Raw genomic sequence first — 17,978 nt, 5'->3', positions numbered from 1 at the left:
AAGTTTGGATCCACCAAGACTCTTCCTAGATCTGGCCACCAAGCCAAACTGAGCAATCGGGGGAGAAGGGCCTTGCTCAGGGAGGTGACCAAGAACCCGATGGTCACTCTGACAGAGCTCCAGCGTTCCTCTGTGGAGATGGGAGAACCTTCCAGAAGGACAACCATATCTGCAGCACTCCACCAATCAGGCCTTTATGGTAGAGTGGCCAGACGGTAGCCTCTGCTCAGTGAAAGGCACATGACAGCCTGCTTGGAGTTTGCCAGAAAGCACCTGAAGGACTCTCAGACCATGAGAAACAAAATTCTCTGGTCTGATGAAACCAAGATTGAACTCTTTGGCCTGAATGCCAAACGTCACGTCTGGAGGAAACCAGGCACCTCTCATCACCTTGCTAATACCATCCCTACAGTGAAGCATGGTGGTGACAGCATCATGCTGTGGGGATGTTTTTCAGCGGCAGGAACTGGGAGACTAGTCAGGATCGAGGGAAAGATGAATGGAGCAAAGTACAGAGAGATCCTTGATGAAAACCTGCTCCAGAGCGCTCAGGACCTCAGACTGGGGTGAAGGTTTACCTTTCAACACATAAACGACCCCAAGCACACAGCCAAGACAATGAAGGAGTGGCTTCGGGACAAGTCTGTGAATGTCCTTGAGTGGCCCAGCCAGAGCCCAGACTTGAACCCCATTGAACATCTCTGGAAAGACCTGAAAATAGCTGTGCAGCGACGCTCCCCATCTAACCTTACAGAGCTCGAGAGGATCTGCAGAGAAGAATGGGAGAAATACCCCAAATATCGGTGTGCCAAGCTTGTAGCTTCATACCCAAGAAGACTTGAGGCTGTAATCGCTGCCAAGGGTGCCTCAACCAAGTACTGAGTAAAGGGTGTATTTCAGTTTTTTATTTTTAATAAATTTGCAAAAATTTCTACAAAACCTTTTTTGCTTTGTCATTACGGGGTATTGTGTGTAGATTGATGAGAAAAAAAGGAATTTGATCCATTCTGGAATAAGGCTGTAACATAACAAAAGGTGGGGAAAGTGAAGGGGTGTGAATACTTTCCGGATGCACTGTATACACACAAGGACTGACTCATACAGGTGAAATAAGAGGTGATAAGGTGCAGTGGTGCAGAGAATATATATCCGAGATGCTGAAATACATGTTAGCAGGTTACTTACATACATGCCTGAGGTAGATGTACATGACAGAGTGTACCAGTATACGTACAATGTACAGTACAGCACATACAACATGTACCATACAAGATATACAACATGTACAGTACAGCATATACAACATGTACAGTACAGTACTCAGGTCATTGGTCGGGACTCACCTCTTCAGACTTCAACTGTGATTTATGTGATTTATGATGTTTGTTTTTCTTTGCCTTTTGTATCTGTCCAAGTTGGAGAGTACTGCTGGTGTCATGTGTGGCTGCCGCTTCTCCCTCTCATAGCCCCCCTTCCCATCCACCCCTGTATGTCTGTGTTATGTTTATCTGTCATCTTGTTTCGCCCCGTGTATTGTAAAGCAACTATGAGTATTAGAAAAGTGCTATATTAGTTTAATTTATTATTATTATTAGTATTACAGTATATACAACATATACAGTACAGTATATACAACATGTACAGTACTGTATATACAAACTGGTTGGATTTATTGACAGTGTTAAGCCTTCATTTGAATGACAGTCTGCAGAAAGAAACTTTTTATATCTGGTTGTTTTGGGGTAATTACATTACATTACAGTCACTTAGCCGACGCTTTTATCCAAAGCAACTTACAATAAGTGCATCATTTAACGTAGGAAATCAGGAGAACTATTAGTCATCAGAGGTCATAATAAGTGCATCTTCTCTATAAAGAAGCATCTAAGAGCAAAACCAGTGCTAAAGTAAAAGCGCAAGAAAGACATTTTTTTTCTTTCTTTTTTTTTGTTGAGTGAATACAATAAGTACTAAGAACAAGTAACGGTAGTAGTTCTTGAAGAGGTGAGTTTTCAACCTGCGCCGAAAGATGGGCAGCAACTCTGCTGTCCTGACATCAGTGGAGAGTTCATTCCACCACTGTGGGATCAGGACAGAAAAGAGCCGTGACCTGGTGGATCGGCAGCAGGGGCCTCTGAGCAACGGGGAAACCAGGCATCCCGAGGCAGCAGAGCAAAGTGGTCGGGCGGGGGGTGTAGGGCTTGACCATGGCCTGGAGATAGGAAGGAGCTGTTCCTTTCACTGCCCTGCAGGCTAGCACAAGAGTCTTAAACTGGATGCGAGCAGCTACTGGGAGCCAGTGTAGGGACATGAGAAGGGGAGTTGTATGGGAGAACTTAGGGTGGTTGAACACCAGACGAGCTGCAGCTTTCTGAACAAGCTCCAGAGGTCTGATGGCTGACGCCGGGGCGCCAGCAAGGAGGGAGTTGCCGTAGTCCAGCTGGGAGATGACCAGAGCCTGGATGAGCACCTGTGCCATGTCGTCGGTGAGGAATGGGCGAATCCTCCTGATGTTATAGAGGAGAAATCTGCAGGAGTGAGCAACCGATGCAACATTTGCAGCAAACAACACTTGGTCGTACAGAATCACACCCAAGATTCCTCGCAGTCCTAGTTGGCGTCATCACGGTGTTGTCAATGGTGATGGTCAGGTCTCAGTGGGAACAACCTTTCCCCGGGAAGAACATCAGCTCTATCGTGTCCAGATTGAGCTTCCGGGGGTGTGTCGCCATCCACTCTGAGATGTCAGTCAAGCATGCAGCAATGCGTGTCTCTACTTGTGTGTCAGAGGGAGGCAAGGACAAGATCAGCTGGGTGTCATCAACATAACAATGGTAAGAGAAGTCATGCGAGCGAATAACAGAACCCAGGGATGTCATGCACAGGGAGAACAAGAGAGGACCCAGAACCGAACCTTGTGGAACACCTGTAGTCAGTCTGCAAGGCTCCAACACAGATCCCCTCCATGTCACCTGGTAGGAGCGACCCATCAGGCAGGATGCCAACATTGAGAGTACAGAGCCTGTGACACCCAGCCCCTCGAGGGTAAAGAGGAGGATCTGGTGATTCACTGTGTCGAACGCAGCTGACAGGTCGAGGAGTATGAGGACAGAGGAGAGAGTTTGCTCTCGCAAAGTGCAGTGATTCTGTCACTGCAAGGAGGGCCGTCTATGTCGAATGACCCACCTTGAACCCAGACTGGTTGGGGTCCAGGAGGTTGTTCTGGTGGCGGTACAAAGATAGTTGGTTAAAGACAGTACGTTCCAGAGTTTTGGATAGAAAGGGTAGAAGGGAAACCAGTCTGTAGTTTTTGACGTCCAAGGGGTTAAGTGATGGTTTCTTGAGAAGGGGGGTGACTCTAGCAGTCTTGAAGGCAGAGCATCCTGCCTGGAGGGAGGTGTTGATGAGGTGGGTTAGAAAGGGAAGGAGTTCAGGTGCTACAGACTGAAGAAGAGGGGAGGGGACCGGGTCAAGGGAGCATGTGATGGGGCGAGTGAATGAGGTTGAGGACCTCATCGGGGGAGAGGGGAGCGAGGTGGGATAGGGTGGGAGGTGGAGAGGTGAGGGAGGGTGCAGAGGGTGGGATGGTGCAAGCAGCACTAACCGGATGGTGAGAAAAGGAGGATCTGATGTCGTTTATCTTCTTGTCAAAGAAGTTAGCGAAGTCATCAGGGAGGAAGGAAGGACGTAGGAGGAGGAGGTGGGGGTTGAAGAAGTGTAGAGAAGGTTTCAAAGAGTTTCTTAGGATTCGAGGCAGAGGATTTGATTTTAGAGCGATAGAAGGCAGCCTTAGCAGCAGAAAGGGAGGTGGAGAAAGTGGAAAGAAGAGATTGGAAGTTGAGAGGGTCCTCTGAAAGCTTGCGCTTTTTCCATTTGCGCTCTGCCACTCTTATCCAAAGGAGTTGAATCAAGTGCAACTGGACTTGGTATAGTATATCCATGAAGACGTTTTGCCTCTCATCCAAGAGGCTTCCTCAGTTCATGCCTTTCTGACTAGACCAAGTTAGTCTCACTGGCTAGTGATGAGACTCAGAATTTATCCTCTAGGAGTCGTTGTCAGAGCTATTGATATGCGTGGCTCTTTGTGATCTGATGTTTACCAACGCCCGTCGCTAACAGAGCCATAGATATGAGTGGCTCTTTTGTGTACTGATGTTATGGCCGCACCCGTCGTTATCGGAGCTATTGATATGCGTGGCTCTCCTGTGCTCCGATGTCCAGCCGTGCCCGTCGCCATCGGAGCTATTTATTTGCATTTGTTTAGCAGCGACGGTCGTTGGGGGTGTTAGTTTCAACTTAATTATTCAGTGGTCATGAGAGTCGTTGGAGCCGTTACTGACAGACTGTTGTTCTTGGAGGCTAGGCTTCTTGAGTCTCCTGGGTAGAGATGAAAGGATGGCATTGTAAGTGGGAGATAGGTGGTGTCGCAGACCTCCTCCTCTGTTGAGGGACGGTTTTTCCAGTTTCACATAGATGGCTTCCTTACCCCCTCTTTCAAACCATCTCTATGTATACCTCTATGTATACTGTACACTGATCAGCCAAAACATTATGAAAACCTATCTGTTATGCTGTTGGTTCTCCATGCACCACCAAAACAGCGCCGACCCACCAAGGCATGGACTCTACAAGACCCCTGAAGGTGTCCTGTGGTACCTGGTACCAAAACATTAGCAGCAGATCCTTTAAGTCCTGTATGTTGCAAGGTGGAGCCACCATGCATCAGACTGTCAGTCCAGCACATCCCACAGATGCTCAGAAGAAGCCGGTGCTACCAGGGAATACCGCTATCTGGTCTGCAGCAATGTTTAGGCAGGTGGCATGTGTCAAATTGACATCTACATGAATGGCCGGACCCATGGTTTCTCAGCAGAAATTGCATAGAGCGTCACACTACTGCCACCGCTTTCTGGTCTTCCCACAGTGCATCCTGGTGCCATGACGTCCTCAGGTAAACGACGCACACGTACATAGAATCCACGTGATCTAACAGAAAATGGGACTCATCGGAACAGGCAACCTTACCACGGGCGTTGGTAAACATCGGGACACAAAGAGCCATGGACATCTATAGCTCTGACGACTCCAAGAGGATAAATTCTGAATCTCATCACCAGCCAGTCAGACTAGCTTGGTCTAGTCAGAAAGGCACGAACTGAGGAAGCTGTGGCAGACAGCTCTTTGGCATTTGCTGCAAGATCTGACGGGTTGCTACTTTTTCAGTGCTGTGCCATGAAAGGAGCACACAAATCGTGAAATGGAAAGGGAACGAGACAAAATTGCGAGTAAATATCGTAAACTGGAAACCTTTTTTACTAGGTAAATTGAGCCCAATCTGTATACAGTATTCAGTAATATTCAATTTCCAATTTATATCAATAAAATAAATGGAATATGAATTGAACAATAAATACATCAAATATCAATCATTAAAACTATAATTAAATGATTAATAAATACATTAATGAAGGGATTAGACCATTGATTAATTAATTCAACAATAAATATATTTGCAGGGCCTCCAAAAATCAGGGACACACTGATCAAGAAGACTCACAGGTACCCCAAAGTGGTCAGGATCAGTCAGAGTCACAAGAGCCACAAAGTGATCAGGGTCAGTCAGAATCAGAGCCCCAATGTGATCAGGGTCAGTCGGAGCCCCAACGTGATCGGGGTCACTTGGAGCCCCAACGTGATCAGGGTCAGTCAGAGCCCCAATGTGATCAGAATGTGCAGGTGTCCCAGCCTCAGTGGCCTCGGCTTGAATCAGTCCCAGCTCCCACAAGTGCAGCAGCACCTCTGTTGCAAAAAAGAAAAACAAAGCCAGCCCCACTGGAGTCATGGGGCTATGACTGGCTTTGTTATGAACAGAGTAGTGGGTACATTACAAAAGTTTGGTGTCGCACATGCAGAGAATACTATGCAAAACGGTCAAGGAGAGAGTTAAATCCGGGGCTTGTTCAAACCTGCATTGCAGAGGCGTACGTTACCAGAACCAGTAACATCAAAAAGGATACTGCAAACACACACAACTCAAAAATTCACACTGATGCAGAAAAGGCTTTGTTAAACCCACCAGCCTCAACAGAAGCAGTCCAGAAACTGCAAAGCTTAAATGTCAAGACACAGGACAAAATGTGCAAACTGTTTGACATTGCGTACACAGTAGCTTATTGTGAACAGCTGTTTACGGTGTACAGCACATTGGTTTCCATGGAATGCAAACATGGAGTTCAGCTAGGTGAAACGTATGCAAACACCAAGGCTTGCCATGCCTTCACAGGGCATATTGCTGGTAGCATGAAAGAGGACATGGAGCAGTTGTTCTATCATGAGCCTTTTTATTGCTCTGTGCTATTGACGGTAGCACTGATAAGTCAACATCAGAGAAAGAGGAGATCAGTGTCAAGTTAACTGAGAACGGCACTCCAAAAATAAAACTGCTTGGAATAGCAGAACGCACCACATGTGATGCAGAGGGAATACACCAGGCCATCAAAGAAAAATGTCAAGAACATCAGCTTGACCTCAGCAGCACCAGCGTTACTGCAGCAGCAGCCGATGGAGCATCAGTTAACTTTGGTAGAGTAAATGGGGTCCTTACAAAATTGTAGTCTGACACACCATAGATCGTGAAGATGTACTGTGTTGCCCATCGGCTTGAGCTGTGCTTAAAAGATGCATTCAAAGAAACCTTTTTCGCACATATTGATTAACTTTTGATGCGCCTTTACTACCTCTACTGAAGGTCCGCAAAGAAATGGAAGGAGCTGAAAGAAGTGGCAGCCATCCTCCACGAACATGTCGTCAAACCAGCACGCTGCCAGGGCACCAGATGGATCGACCATCGAAAGAAGGCCTTGACCTGCCTTAGCAACAACTTCAAAAGTGTGGTAACACAGTTTCAAGAATATTCGTCTGGCCAAAGTCAGGACATCCAGGCTGCAGACTCAGCAAAGATGAAGGCATACGTGAAGCAAATGACATCATGCAAGTTCATTCTCTACTTGGCATTGTATCAAGATTTGGTTGACGACCTGGCAGACCTCTCCTTGGATTTCCATAAAGATGATCTACCAATATCTTCTGTCAGGAGCAAAGTGGTCCTTGCCCAAGCTGGATTAAGAAGACAGACACACTCCCCAGGTCCCTACCTGCGACCTGTGCTGGCTGCTGTGAACCAGGCTGTGGGTGAAAAGTCAGCCTTCATCTACCATGGCGTAGAAGTCTGTGCTGAGCCCACAGATGCATTCAACGGGCAATTGTGGAGAAGATCATCTCTTGTGTTGGAGATCGCTTTGCCACTTTCAGCAGGGATCCAGTTCTAGCGGCAGAAATCTTTGACCATGTCAACTTCCCCTTTGACGATGCAGCACTGTTAGAATATGGCACACAGGAAATTCAGACCCTGTGTAACCATTTTGAACCATTGCTCATTCAGAAGGGATGCAATACAGCACACATGGAGAGAGAATGGAGGAAAGTAAAAGGCGACATCAATCAGCACCACAAGTGAGAGAAGTTCCTTCCTCTCTGGCAGAAAATGCTCTGTGAGAAACAAGAAATGTATGCCAACATACTGCACCTTGTGCGCATTCTACTGGTCTTTCCCATATCAACGTCACAGGTTGAGCATCAGTTCTCTGCTGTGAAGCGGTTTCAGGGTGACTGGCACTTGAGCTTAAAAGCTTCAACAATCGAGGATCTGCTATACATCACCACGCAAGATCCTAAGCCTGAAGTGTATGATAGCGAAGCTGCAGTAAAAAGATGGGTGGGCAAGCGGGAATAAAGAGGCGTCCAAATGTTCAGCCTTATGGCCCACAGAGTCGTTCTGAAACACCTGAGGAGGATTCCTCTGAATCAGAGATGGAGTTTAACAATTAGGCTAATCAGCTATATAGGGAACAGGAATCTTTTTGAGACGTGGCCTCAGCCATTTCTGTATAACCAATTTTGTGACTGCTCCTATGATCTCAGACTCAAATGCTTATAGTTGCATGGGTGTGTTGAAACTTGCTCAGATTAATTTTGATCACCCTTAGCCCATTTTATCATTCACTGAGTACTTCACTGCTGTGCCTGTGGTCCGACGTGACTGTCTGATTTGGACCCGGTCAAACATTTAGTGTACATTTTTAATAAACTCAGTACTGTTTTTCAACTCACGGACTCCCAATTGTTGATTGTATACTGTTTTGTCTTCATACAATGTAATTATCACTTATTGTTATTGCACCATTGATTTTGGCCTTGGTGCCCTACATTTTGGCCACGATGCCCCAATAAATTTCTATTCATCAAAGGCCAGAGTGGCCTTGCCCTAAAAATGACTTAATTCCAGGCCTGCTAGAGGCCAACTCAAAGGCAATCACACAGGTAACCATCAAATGTAGCATATACCAAGGTGATGCACCATCCCTGCTGCTGTTGTACATAGGCCTGAACCCCCTCAGTCAGATCATCACAAAGAGTGGATATGGATGCAGGTTCAGAAGTGGAGTTGCCATCAGCCACCAACATCAAGCTGTATGCCAGGAATGAGCGTGACATTAACTCGCTGATCCACCTCACCAGGAGTTACAGCAATGACACCGGGATGTCGTTCGGACTGGACAAGTATGGTCGAAAGGTGGCAAAAACAGGAAAGATGGTTAGCACTGAAGGGGTTGAATTACCAGATGGCAGGATAGCAGACATACAGGACAGTTACAAGTACCTAGATATTCACAGGTAAATGGAAACCACGAGGAGGCAGCAAGGACATCAGCTATAGCCAAATACCTCCAGAGAGTGAGGCAGATCCTGAGGAGCAAGCTCAATGGGAAGAATAAGATCCAAGCCATCAACACATATGCCCTACCAGTCATCAGATACCCAGCTGGAATAATAAGCTGGCCAAAAGAGGAGATGAAGACACAGAAACTCCTCACAATGCACGGAGGGTACCACCCGAAGTCCAGCAGCCTAAGACCGTACAATAAGTGAAAAGATGGGGGCCGAGGGGTAGTGAGTGCCAGAGCCACTATCCAGGATGAAACAAGGAACATCCACAAGTATATCAGAAAGATGGCCCCCCCAGGATGAACTGCTGAGTGAGTACCTCACGTAGCAGAGGACAGAAAATGAGGAGGAAGAAGAGGAGATATCATGGAAGACTAAGCCCCTCCATGGGATGTACCATTAACATATAGAAGATGTGGCTGATATCGAGAAATCCTATCAGTGGCTAGAAAAGGCTGGACTGAAGGACAGCACAGAGGCTCTGATCATAGCAGCACAAGGACAGGCACTCAGCACCAGATCACTTGAGTTAATGGGTCTAACACACCACACAAGACCCAAGATGCAGGCTGTGCCAAGATGCCCACGAGACAGTCCAGCACTTAGTAGCATGGTGTAAAATGGTAGCTGGGAAAATGTACACTGAAAGGCATAAAAAGTGCATATAAAGTGCTGCTTGTCTTTTTAACTGTGTTCTGTAAGGTGTCTGTGAGTGCTCTGAAAGGCGCCCACAAATAAAAATTATTATTATAATCAAGTGGCAGGGATAATGTACAGGAATATCTGTACTGAATACAGATGGGAAGTCCCCAAGTCCAAATGGGAGACATCGCCAAAGGTGGTTGAGAATGGCAGAGCTAACATCCTGTGGGACTTCAAGTTCCAGACTGACAAGCAGGTGCTGGCTAACCAACCAGACATTGTGGTGGTCGACAAGGAACAGAAGACAGCAATAGTGATATGATGTAGCAATCCTGAGAGACAGCAACATCAGGAAGAAAGAACACAAGAAACTAAAGAAATACCAAAAACAATAATAAAAATAATAACAATGGACTACATTTATACAACACTTTATCTAGACACCCGAAGCGCTTCACAGTCAAGGGGAGAAACTCACCTCGACCACCACCAATGTATAGCACCGACCTCAGTGATGCACGACAGCCATTTTGTGCCAGAATGCTCACCACACATCAGCTTGAGGTGGAGAGGGAGGAATCATTGAGTGACTTACACAGGGGGATGATAAGGTGGCCTAATGGAGAGAGCCAGGGTGGGAATTTTGCCAGCACACCAAGGAACCCGCTACTCTTTGTGATAAGTGCCATGGGATCTCTAATGACCACAGTGAGTCAGAACGTCAGTTTAACCTCTCATCCGAAGTACAGCATCTCCTACAGCACAATGCCCCCACTGCACTGGGGCATTGGGATTTTTGTTGTTGTTGTTGAGTTTTTTTTTGTTGTTTTTTTTAGGAAGCCTGCTCCCTAGTGGCCCACCAACACCACTTTCAACAGCAACTCAGTTTTCCCGGGAGGTCTCCCATCCAAGTACTAGCCAAGCCCATACCTGCCTAGCTTCCATCATTCGGCAGAGCCGGGTACATGTTGGTATGGCTGCTGGCGAAGGCCAAGGGCTGAAGGAAGAACTAGATCAGATGTGGAAGGTGAAGTCCACACTAGTCCCAGTGGTAATAGGAGCACTAGGGGCTGTAACCCAGAAACTGGGAGAGTGGCTCCAGCAGATTCCAGGAACAACATCTGAGATCTCTGTCCAGAAGAGTGCAGTCCCAGAAACAGCTAAGATACTGTGCAAAACCCTCAAACACCCAGGCCTCTGGTAGAGGACCTGAGCTGGAGGAGAAGACACACCAGCCGAAAAAGGGTGAGAAGGAGATTTTTATAATGTACATATAAAATGAATGTGTGTGTGTGTGTGTGTGTGTGTGTGTTGAATGCATAATATTTTAAAAGTATAATGAAAATGTACCTTAGACAGTTCTGTCATCAGAGTGCTGTTCTGAAGTCTAAAGTCTTCTTCCTGACTATGGAGCTTCCCTTGTAACATCTCATTCTCACTAAGCAACGCATCAACCTCCTAAAACAAAAATAGAAACAACAATAATAATAACAACAACAGCAATTACAGATATAGGCTTAGGCACAACATCAACACTTATTTATCCATTTTTACAATTAGAAGTACACTAATGGTAACAGCAGTACTGCTGCTGTGATGACACAGTGACAAAATCAAAGAAAACAACAAAGAAGCTACACATCGACAGTCTACATGTGTAGGAATTTGACCAGCAGAGGGTGCTAATGGTCTCTACAATATAAATGCCAACTCAAGTAACCATGGTAACCAGCACGTGCGCTGAGAGAGAGAGAGAGAGAGAGAGAGAGAGAGAGAGAGAGAGAGAGAGAGAGAGAGAGAGAGAGAGAGAGAGAGAGAGAGAGAGAGAGAGAGAGAGAGAGAGAGATGAAGAATATAAGAGAGAAAAAGGCAGAGAGAGAATATAAGGCTTTTCACACAGCCTTTTCCAGGCGGGAACATTCTGCCATGAAGCTGCCTCACCATTCTGTGTCAAAGGTACGAAGACGGAATAATAATAATAATAATAATAATAATAATGATGGTTACATTTACATAGCGCTTTCCTAGACACCCAAAGCGCTTCACATTGAGTATGTCCATCCATTTTCCAAACAGCTTATCCTGCTCTCAGGGTCGCGGGGATGCTGGAGCCTATTCCAGCAGTCATTGGGCGGCAGGTGAGGAGACACCCTGGACAGGCCGCCAGACTATCGCACAGGGCCGGCACACACACATGCACCCACCCACCCACCCACGCACACACACACAGACACACACACACACACACACTCATACCTAGGGACAATTTATTACGGTCGATTCACCTGACCTACATGTCTTTGGACTGTGGGAGGAAACCGGAGCCCCTGGAGGAAACCCACGCAGACACGGGGAGAACATGCAAACTCCATACAGAGGACGACCCGGGACAACCCCCAAGGTTGGACTACCCTGGGGCTTGAACCCAAGACCTTCTTGCTGTGAGGTTTTCAGGCTAACCACTGCGCCACCGTGTTGCCACATTGAGCATGTATACACATGAATATGCTATCACGTAGTATGTTCCTCAACACGTTAGATGACGATATTGGCGGTCATTATTGCTCTGGCGCTGAGCCGGCAGCGCAGGTAGTCACTAAGTCGAATCAACGTCTGTGTAAAAGGGACAGCCGGCAGGACGGGACAGCCGGCAGGACAGGACAACCAGCGCTGTTGTGCCACACGTTGCTTCAGGAATGCCAGCATCCTATGTAAAATCACTCACTGGGCACGATTATGCCGCCTGTTTTTTTGGTTCAGCGTTAAAAAAACAAAGCCAGCGTAAAGACAAGTCTTCATTACGCCATCATTGTGCAATCTCTTCGTAAAAATGCCTTATAAGAGAGAAAGAGATGGAGAAAATAAGAGAGTGAGACAGACAGAATATGAGATAGAAAATATAAGAGACAGAGAATAAGAGAAAAAAGAAAGAGATATGACAGAGAGAGAATAATAAAAGAGAGAATATTAGAGAGAATAATAAAAGAGAGAATATAAGAGAGAGAATAATAAAAGAGAATATAAGAGAGACTAATAAAATAGAGAATATAAGAGAGAGAATAATAAGAGAGAGAATATAAGAGAGAATAATAAAAGAGAGAATATAAGAGAGAATAATGAGAGAGAATATAAGAGAGAATATGAGAGAATAATAAAAGAGAGAATATAAGAGAGAGAATATAAGAGAGAATAATAAAAGAGAGAATATAAGAGAATAATGAGAGAGAATATAAGAGAGAATATGAGAGAATAATAAAAGAGAGAATATAAGAGAGAGAATATAAGAGAGAATAATAAAAGAGAGAATATAAGAGAATATAAGAGAGAGAATAATAAGAGAATATATATAAGAGAGAGAGAATAATAAGAGAGAGAATATGAGATAATAGGAGAATAATAAAAGAGAATATAAGAGAGAGAATAATAAGAGAGAATATAAGAGATAATAATAAGAGAGAGAATAATAAAAGAGAGAGAATATAAGAGAGAGAGCGAGAGAGACTCACCTGAGCCTTCTTGCTCTTATTCAAAGCCTGGACAGAAAAAACAAGATGGCAAAAACATGATGGAACTCATGAGACAACAACATGGTGTAGTTCATCTTTAGGTTTAGATCTGAACACCTTCACCAGTCCAAACAAAGCTGATGGAGGAAATGTGTTCATACCTTCTGTGCTTTGATAAAATCTCTCTCCAAAACCACATTCTTCTGTCGGACGGCATTCAGTTCTGGAAAACAGAAGAATGTTTCCAAGACAAGTCGAGTCTTCCAGGTTACTCTACCAGGTTTCTGCTGGCACTGGCCACCACACGTTTGCACATCTAAAACTGAACTGTTTTTACTTGAGGTTCAAACAAACCCCACCATCAACACTACAGAACAAGACTTGTACAGCAGCGTCTCATTATCAGATGATCATCATTACAGGCTTGGTGTTGCTACAAGGTGTAAATTTCAGGGCATCTACCTGTCTATCCATCCTGACAATGAGGAGAGCAGAGAAAGGCGGCCAGGTGTGGAAGGAGAAATCCCTGATGGACACTCCTTTAATAACACCAACACTGAATATAATGACCAAACAAAGCACTGCTATATCAGTGTTACCTGCAGTGTTCTTCCTGAGCTCATCAGACAGCTGGTAGTTCTGGGTCCTGAGCTCCAGCAGCTGAGCCTGGGCAGCAGATAGGAACATTAACACCTGTACATATCAATATCAACATTATAAACCCCCCCCCCCTTTTCTCCTCAATTGTAGTTGGCCTCTCTTCCGAGCCGTCCCGCTCCCTGCTCCATCCCCTCTGCTGATCCGAGGAGGGCTGCAGACTACCACATGCCTCCTCCCATACATGTGGAGTCACCAGCTGCTTCTTTTCACCTGACAGTGAGGAGTTTCACCTGACAGTGAGGAGTTTCACCAGGGAAAAATAGCGCCTGGGAGGACCACGCTATTCCCCCCGGTTCCCCCCCCCCAAAAGGCGCCCCTGACTGACCAGGGGAGGCTCTAGTGCAGCGACCAGAACACATACCCACACCCAGCTTCCCACCCACAGCCAATTGTGTCTGTAGGGATGCCCGACCAAGCCGGAGGTAACACATGGATTTGAACTGGGATCCTCGTGTCGGTAGGCAACAGAATAGACCACTACACTACCCAGATGCCCCCATTACAAGACTTTAACAACAGGGTCCACTGGAAGGATGTCAGCTCAGTGTGGTAGAGACAACACACAGCCATTTTATCCCATTTCACCGTGTCCACCGGGTCATACTTTAATCATTTGTTTATCAGTAATAAGTGAAATCCATCAGACCGAAAGGCTGAAGAAAAAAAAGAGTACTGAATGTAATTGAACTACTGGTAAAATATAATTAAACAGAAACCGTACAGAAAATATCAGAATACTTTGTTTTTAAGTTATAGCTAGATGTGGAGCAGTCTATTATAGACTTCTATGGAGCAGCAACCACAAACAGGACCCAACAGAATGTCCACCTGGAATGACCTCTGAATACTCAGATGTCACCTGTAGGCGTAGATAATGTGGAAAGGGCTCCAGTATGTGTCCAAAACAAAGGACATGTACCTATAAAAAGTGTGTGTCTGATCTCCTTAAACTGTACATTCAATCTCGAGCTCTTCACTCTCAAAACACAGGGCTCCTGTGTGACCCAAAGTTAAGAAGAGATCAGCTGGTGGCAGGGCCTTTTCCTATCGGGCTCTGTTCTTGTGGAATAACCTGCCTGCTGCCATCAGACAATCAGAGTCTGTTGAGTCCTTTAAATCCAGACTTAAAACTCATCTTTTGTCTTAGCTTACAATTAGTGGCATTTAGGCTGAGTGCTTCACAACCTGTACTGCATGGCAGGTCAGTTTCTGTCTCAATGACTTTACCAACCACTGTTCTGCCCACGAGATCATAGAGTATAGACTATAGCGTATAGATTATGACCACTGCAAACTGTTCTCTTTTCTCACGTCTTTCCTCTCTCTCTCTCTGAATGATGTCTCGCCTTTCTCTTCTTCTGTGCATGTGAATGACACTGCTTGGCATCGTCAATCAATCAATCAATCAATCAATCAAGTTGCATGTTATATAGCGCTTTTCTAGCTGCGACAGCCACTCAAAGCGGTTTACATTCCTGGTCAAATCTGAATTTCAGACACCTGTTACAACAGAACACAAGCCATCCTCATCATAGTCTTCATATATGTTATAAATCCATTTTAATTGTGTTATCCTCTTTCAATGTTGTATTGTGTACATTGTGTAAACACAACAACATGTCACGTTGTGCGTCTTGGGAGAGAGATCCTCCTCTGGTGCTCTCCCTGGTTTTTTTCCCTGTTAAAGGGTTTAGGAAGTTGTTCCTTATCTGATGAGAGGGTCTAAGGACAGGATGCTGTGGTGCTGTAAAGCCCCCTGAGGCACCTGTGTAATTTGTGATATTGGGCTATACAAATAAAAGTGACGAGTTGTGTGTGTGTGTGTGTGTGTGTGTGTGTGTGTGTGTGTGTGTACCATCTTCCTGCATGCATGCATGGCTGCCTCGCTAACAGCTGACAGCCATTCTGTCCATTGTTAATATGTTTAAACGTTTCATTCCAGGCTGCAGTTCTCTTTTAATGTGTCGCCCATAGGTTTCGATAAACAAACCAGGCTAACAGCAGTCAAACAAGTCCTGTCTCTCTGTCTCTGTCTGTCTCTCTGTCTGCCTGTCTGTCTCTCTGTCTGTGTGTCGCAGACCACGTGACACACATAACGTCATGTGACCGTCAGTGGCAGCGAGCTAACTAGCGGGCTGGACACCATTAACTCTTCGCTAATTAGCTGCAAGGCTCCGTCTCCCTGCTCGTTTCCTCCGCCATGGGCAGGTGCTAAGACTGCCCGCAAACTCCTCTTGACAGCTGCATTTTCCACCTGTTAGGCGGGCGCTGTGAACAAATGCGTAACCAAGTCGGTCCCCTCCTCACACGATTCAAATTAAATCCCAAATTAATACACAAAACCCGCCTGTGACTGACAGTCAGCCGCAAACACGTTTCACTGAATCCGTCTTTTCTGTGACAACCTCCAGCTAGCAGGCTAATGTCAGCCACCGCCTGCCAGTGTTTCACGATTCACTTAGCATCAGCTAGCTGTTAGCATCCGCGGTAACGTCAGCCACCGCCTGTCAACATTAGAAGGCTAACAGTTAGCATCAGCTAGCTGTTAGCATCCGCGGTAACGTCAGCCACCGCCTGTCAACATTAGAAGGCTATGAGTTAGCATCAGCTAACTGAGTCGGTGTTGACGACAGTTATGCTGGGCGTCTCTTGTCACTGACACTGCTGACAGCAAACCAAGGACAAAATGGAAGCTCTTTTTTCAATGCATGCCTATATATTCACTATACACACAATTTATAAAGAATACCTGCATCCGATGGAACTCCTCCTCCGACAGAGCTTGCGACACCGCCATATTTACTTGCCAGAACTCCAGCTGCTGTGACGTATGAGGGGAGGAGGGGGAGAGGAGGTGCCTGGGTTGCTATGGTTTTGGGTCACCCAGTTAAGCAGGACATCGGAGTTTCGTTATTCGCCCAACAGAGAAGCAGAAGCTGAAAGCCACCCAGTAAATAAAAACTTGTACTTTCACCAAACCACCATCCTGTCTGGGCGGTGTCCTCTTAAGGGCACCAGAAAATCTTAGCCCACAGTAAGAGGTGATAAAGTGTATTTAACATAGAATAACAACACTACAACACAACAACCTTCACATATATACACAAAGACTGACTTATACAGGTGAAGTAAGAGGTGATAAAGTGTATTTAACATAGAATAACAACACTACAACACAACAACCTTCACATATATACACAAGGACTGACTTATACAGGTGAAGTAAGAGGTGATAAAGTGTATTTAACATAGAATAACAACACTACAACACAACAACCTTCACATATATACACAAGGACTGACTTATACAGGCGAAGTAAGAGGTGATAAAGTGTATTTAACATAGAATAACAACACTACAACACAACAACCTTCACATATATACACAAGGACTGACTTATACAGGTGAAGTAAGAGGTGATAAAGTGTATTTAACATAGAATAACAACACTACAACACAACAACCTTCACATATATACACAAGGACTGACTTATACAGGTGAAGTAAGAGGTGATAAAGTGTATTTAACATAGAATAACAACACTACAACACAACAACCTTCACATATATACACAAGGACTGACTTATAGAGGTGAAGTAAGAGGTGATAAAGTGTATTTAACATAGAATAACAACACTACAACACAACAACCTTCACATATATACACAAGGACTGACTTATACAGGTGAAGTAAGAGGTGATAAAGTGTATTTAACATAGAATAACAACACTACAACACAACAACCTTCACATACATGCACAAGGACTGACTTATACAGGTGAAGTAAGAGGTGATAAAGTGTATTTAACATAGAATAACAACACTACAACACAACAACCTTCACATATATACACAAGGACTGACTTATACAGGTGAAGTAAGAGGTGATAAAGTTTATTTAACATAGAATAACAACACTACAACACAACAATCTTCACATATATACACAAGGACTGACTTATACAGGTGAAGTAAGAGGTGATAAAGTGTATTTAACATAGAATAACAACACTACAACACAACAACCTTCACATACATACACAAGGACTGACTTATACAGGTGACGTAAGAGGTGATAAAGTGTATTTAACATAGAATAACAACACTACAACACAACAACCTTCACATATATACACAAGGACTGACTTATACAGGTGAATTAAGAAGTGATAAAGTGTACTTAACATAGAATAACAACACTACAACACAACAACCTTCACATATATACACAAGGACTGACTTATACAGGTGAAGTAAGAGGTGATAAAGTGTATTTAACATAGAATAACAACACTACAACACAACAATCTTCACATATATACACAAGGACTGACTTATACAGGTGAAGTAAGAGGTGATAAAGTGTATTTAACATAGAATAAC

The 17,978-nt window shown here is 44.8% G+C and overlaps 1 protein-coding gene across 4 annotated transcripts in view; it reads right to left on the bottom strand.

The window, feature by feature from the left end:
• Positions 1-16,404, bottom strand: part of gripap1 (GRIP1 associated protein 1) — a 123,265-nt gene extending 106,861 nt beyond the window's left edge. For 3 of the 4 annotated variants that reach the window (XM_056273558.1, XM_056273559.1, XM_056273561.1), the window contains exons 1-5: positions 16,342-16,404; positions 13,532-13,598; positions 13,094-13,155; positions 12,933-12,959; positions 10,777-10,884 (exon numbers count right to left, since the gene is read on the bottom strand). In XM_056273558.1, the coding sequence (XP_056129533.1) occupies positions 10,777-10,884; positions 12,933-12,959; positions 13,094-13,155; positions 13,532-13,598; positions 16,342-16,389 (312 nt within the window). In that variant the 5' untranslated portion in view covers positions 16,390-16,404. The remainder of the gene's footprint in view (positions 1-10,776; positions 10,885-12,932; positions 12,960-13,093; positions 13,156-13,531; positions 13,599-16,341) is intronic. The other variant, XM_056273562.1, reaches the window with a different exon arrangement.
• Between the last annotated feature and the right edge of the window lie 1,574 nt (positions 16,405-17,978).

Source organism: Lampris incognitus, chromosome 2 (genome assembly GCF_029633865.1).
Source record: "Lampris incognitus isolate fLamInc1 chromosome 2, fLamInc1.hap2, whole genome shotgun sequence".
NCBI lineage: Eukaryota > Metazoa > Chordata > Actinopteri > Lampriformes > Lampridae > Lampris > Lampris incognitus.
This window is presented reverse-complemented; position numbering and strand designations above follow the sequence as displayed.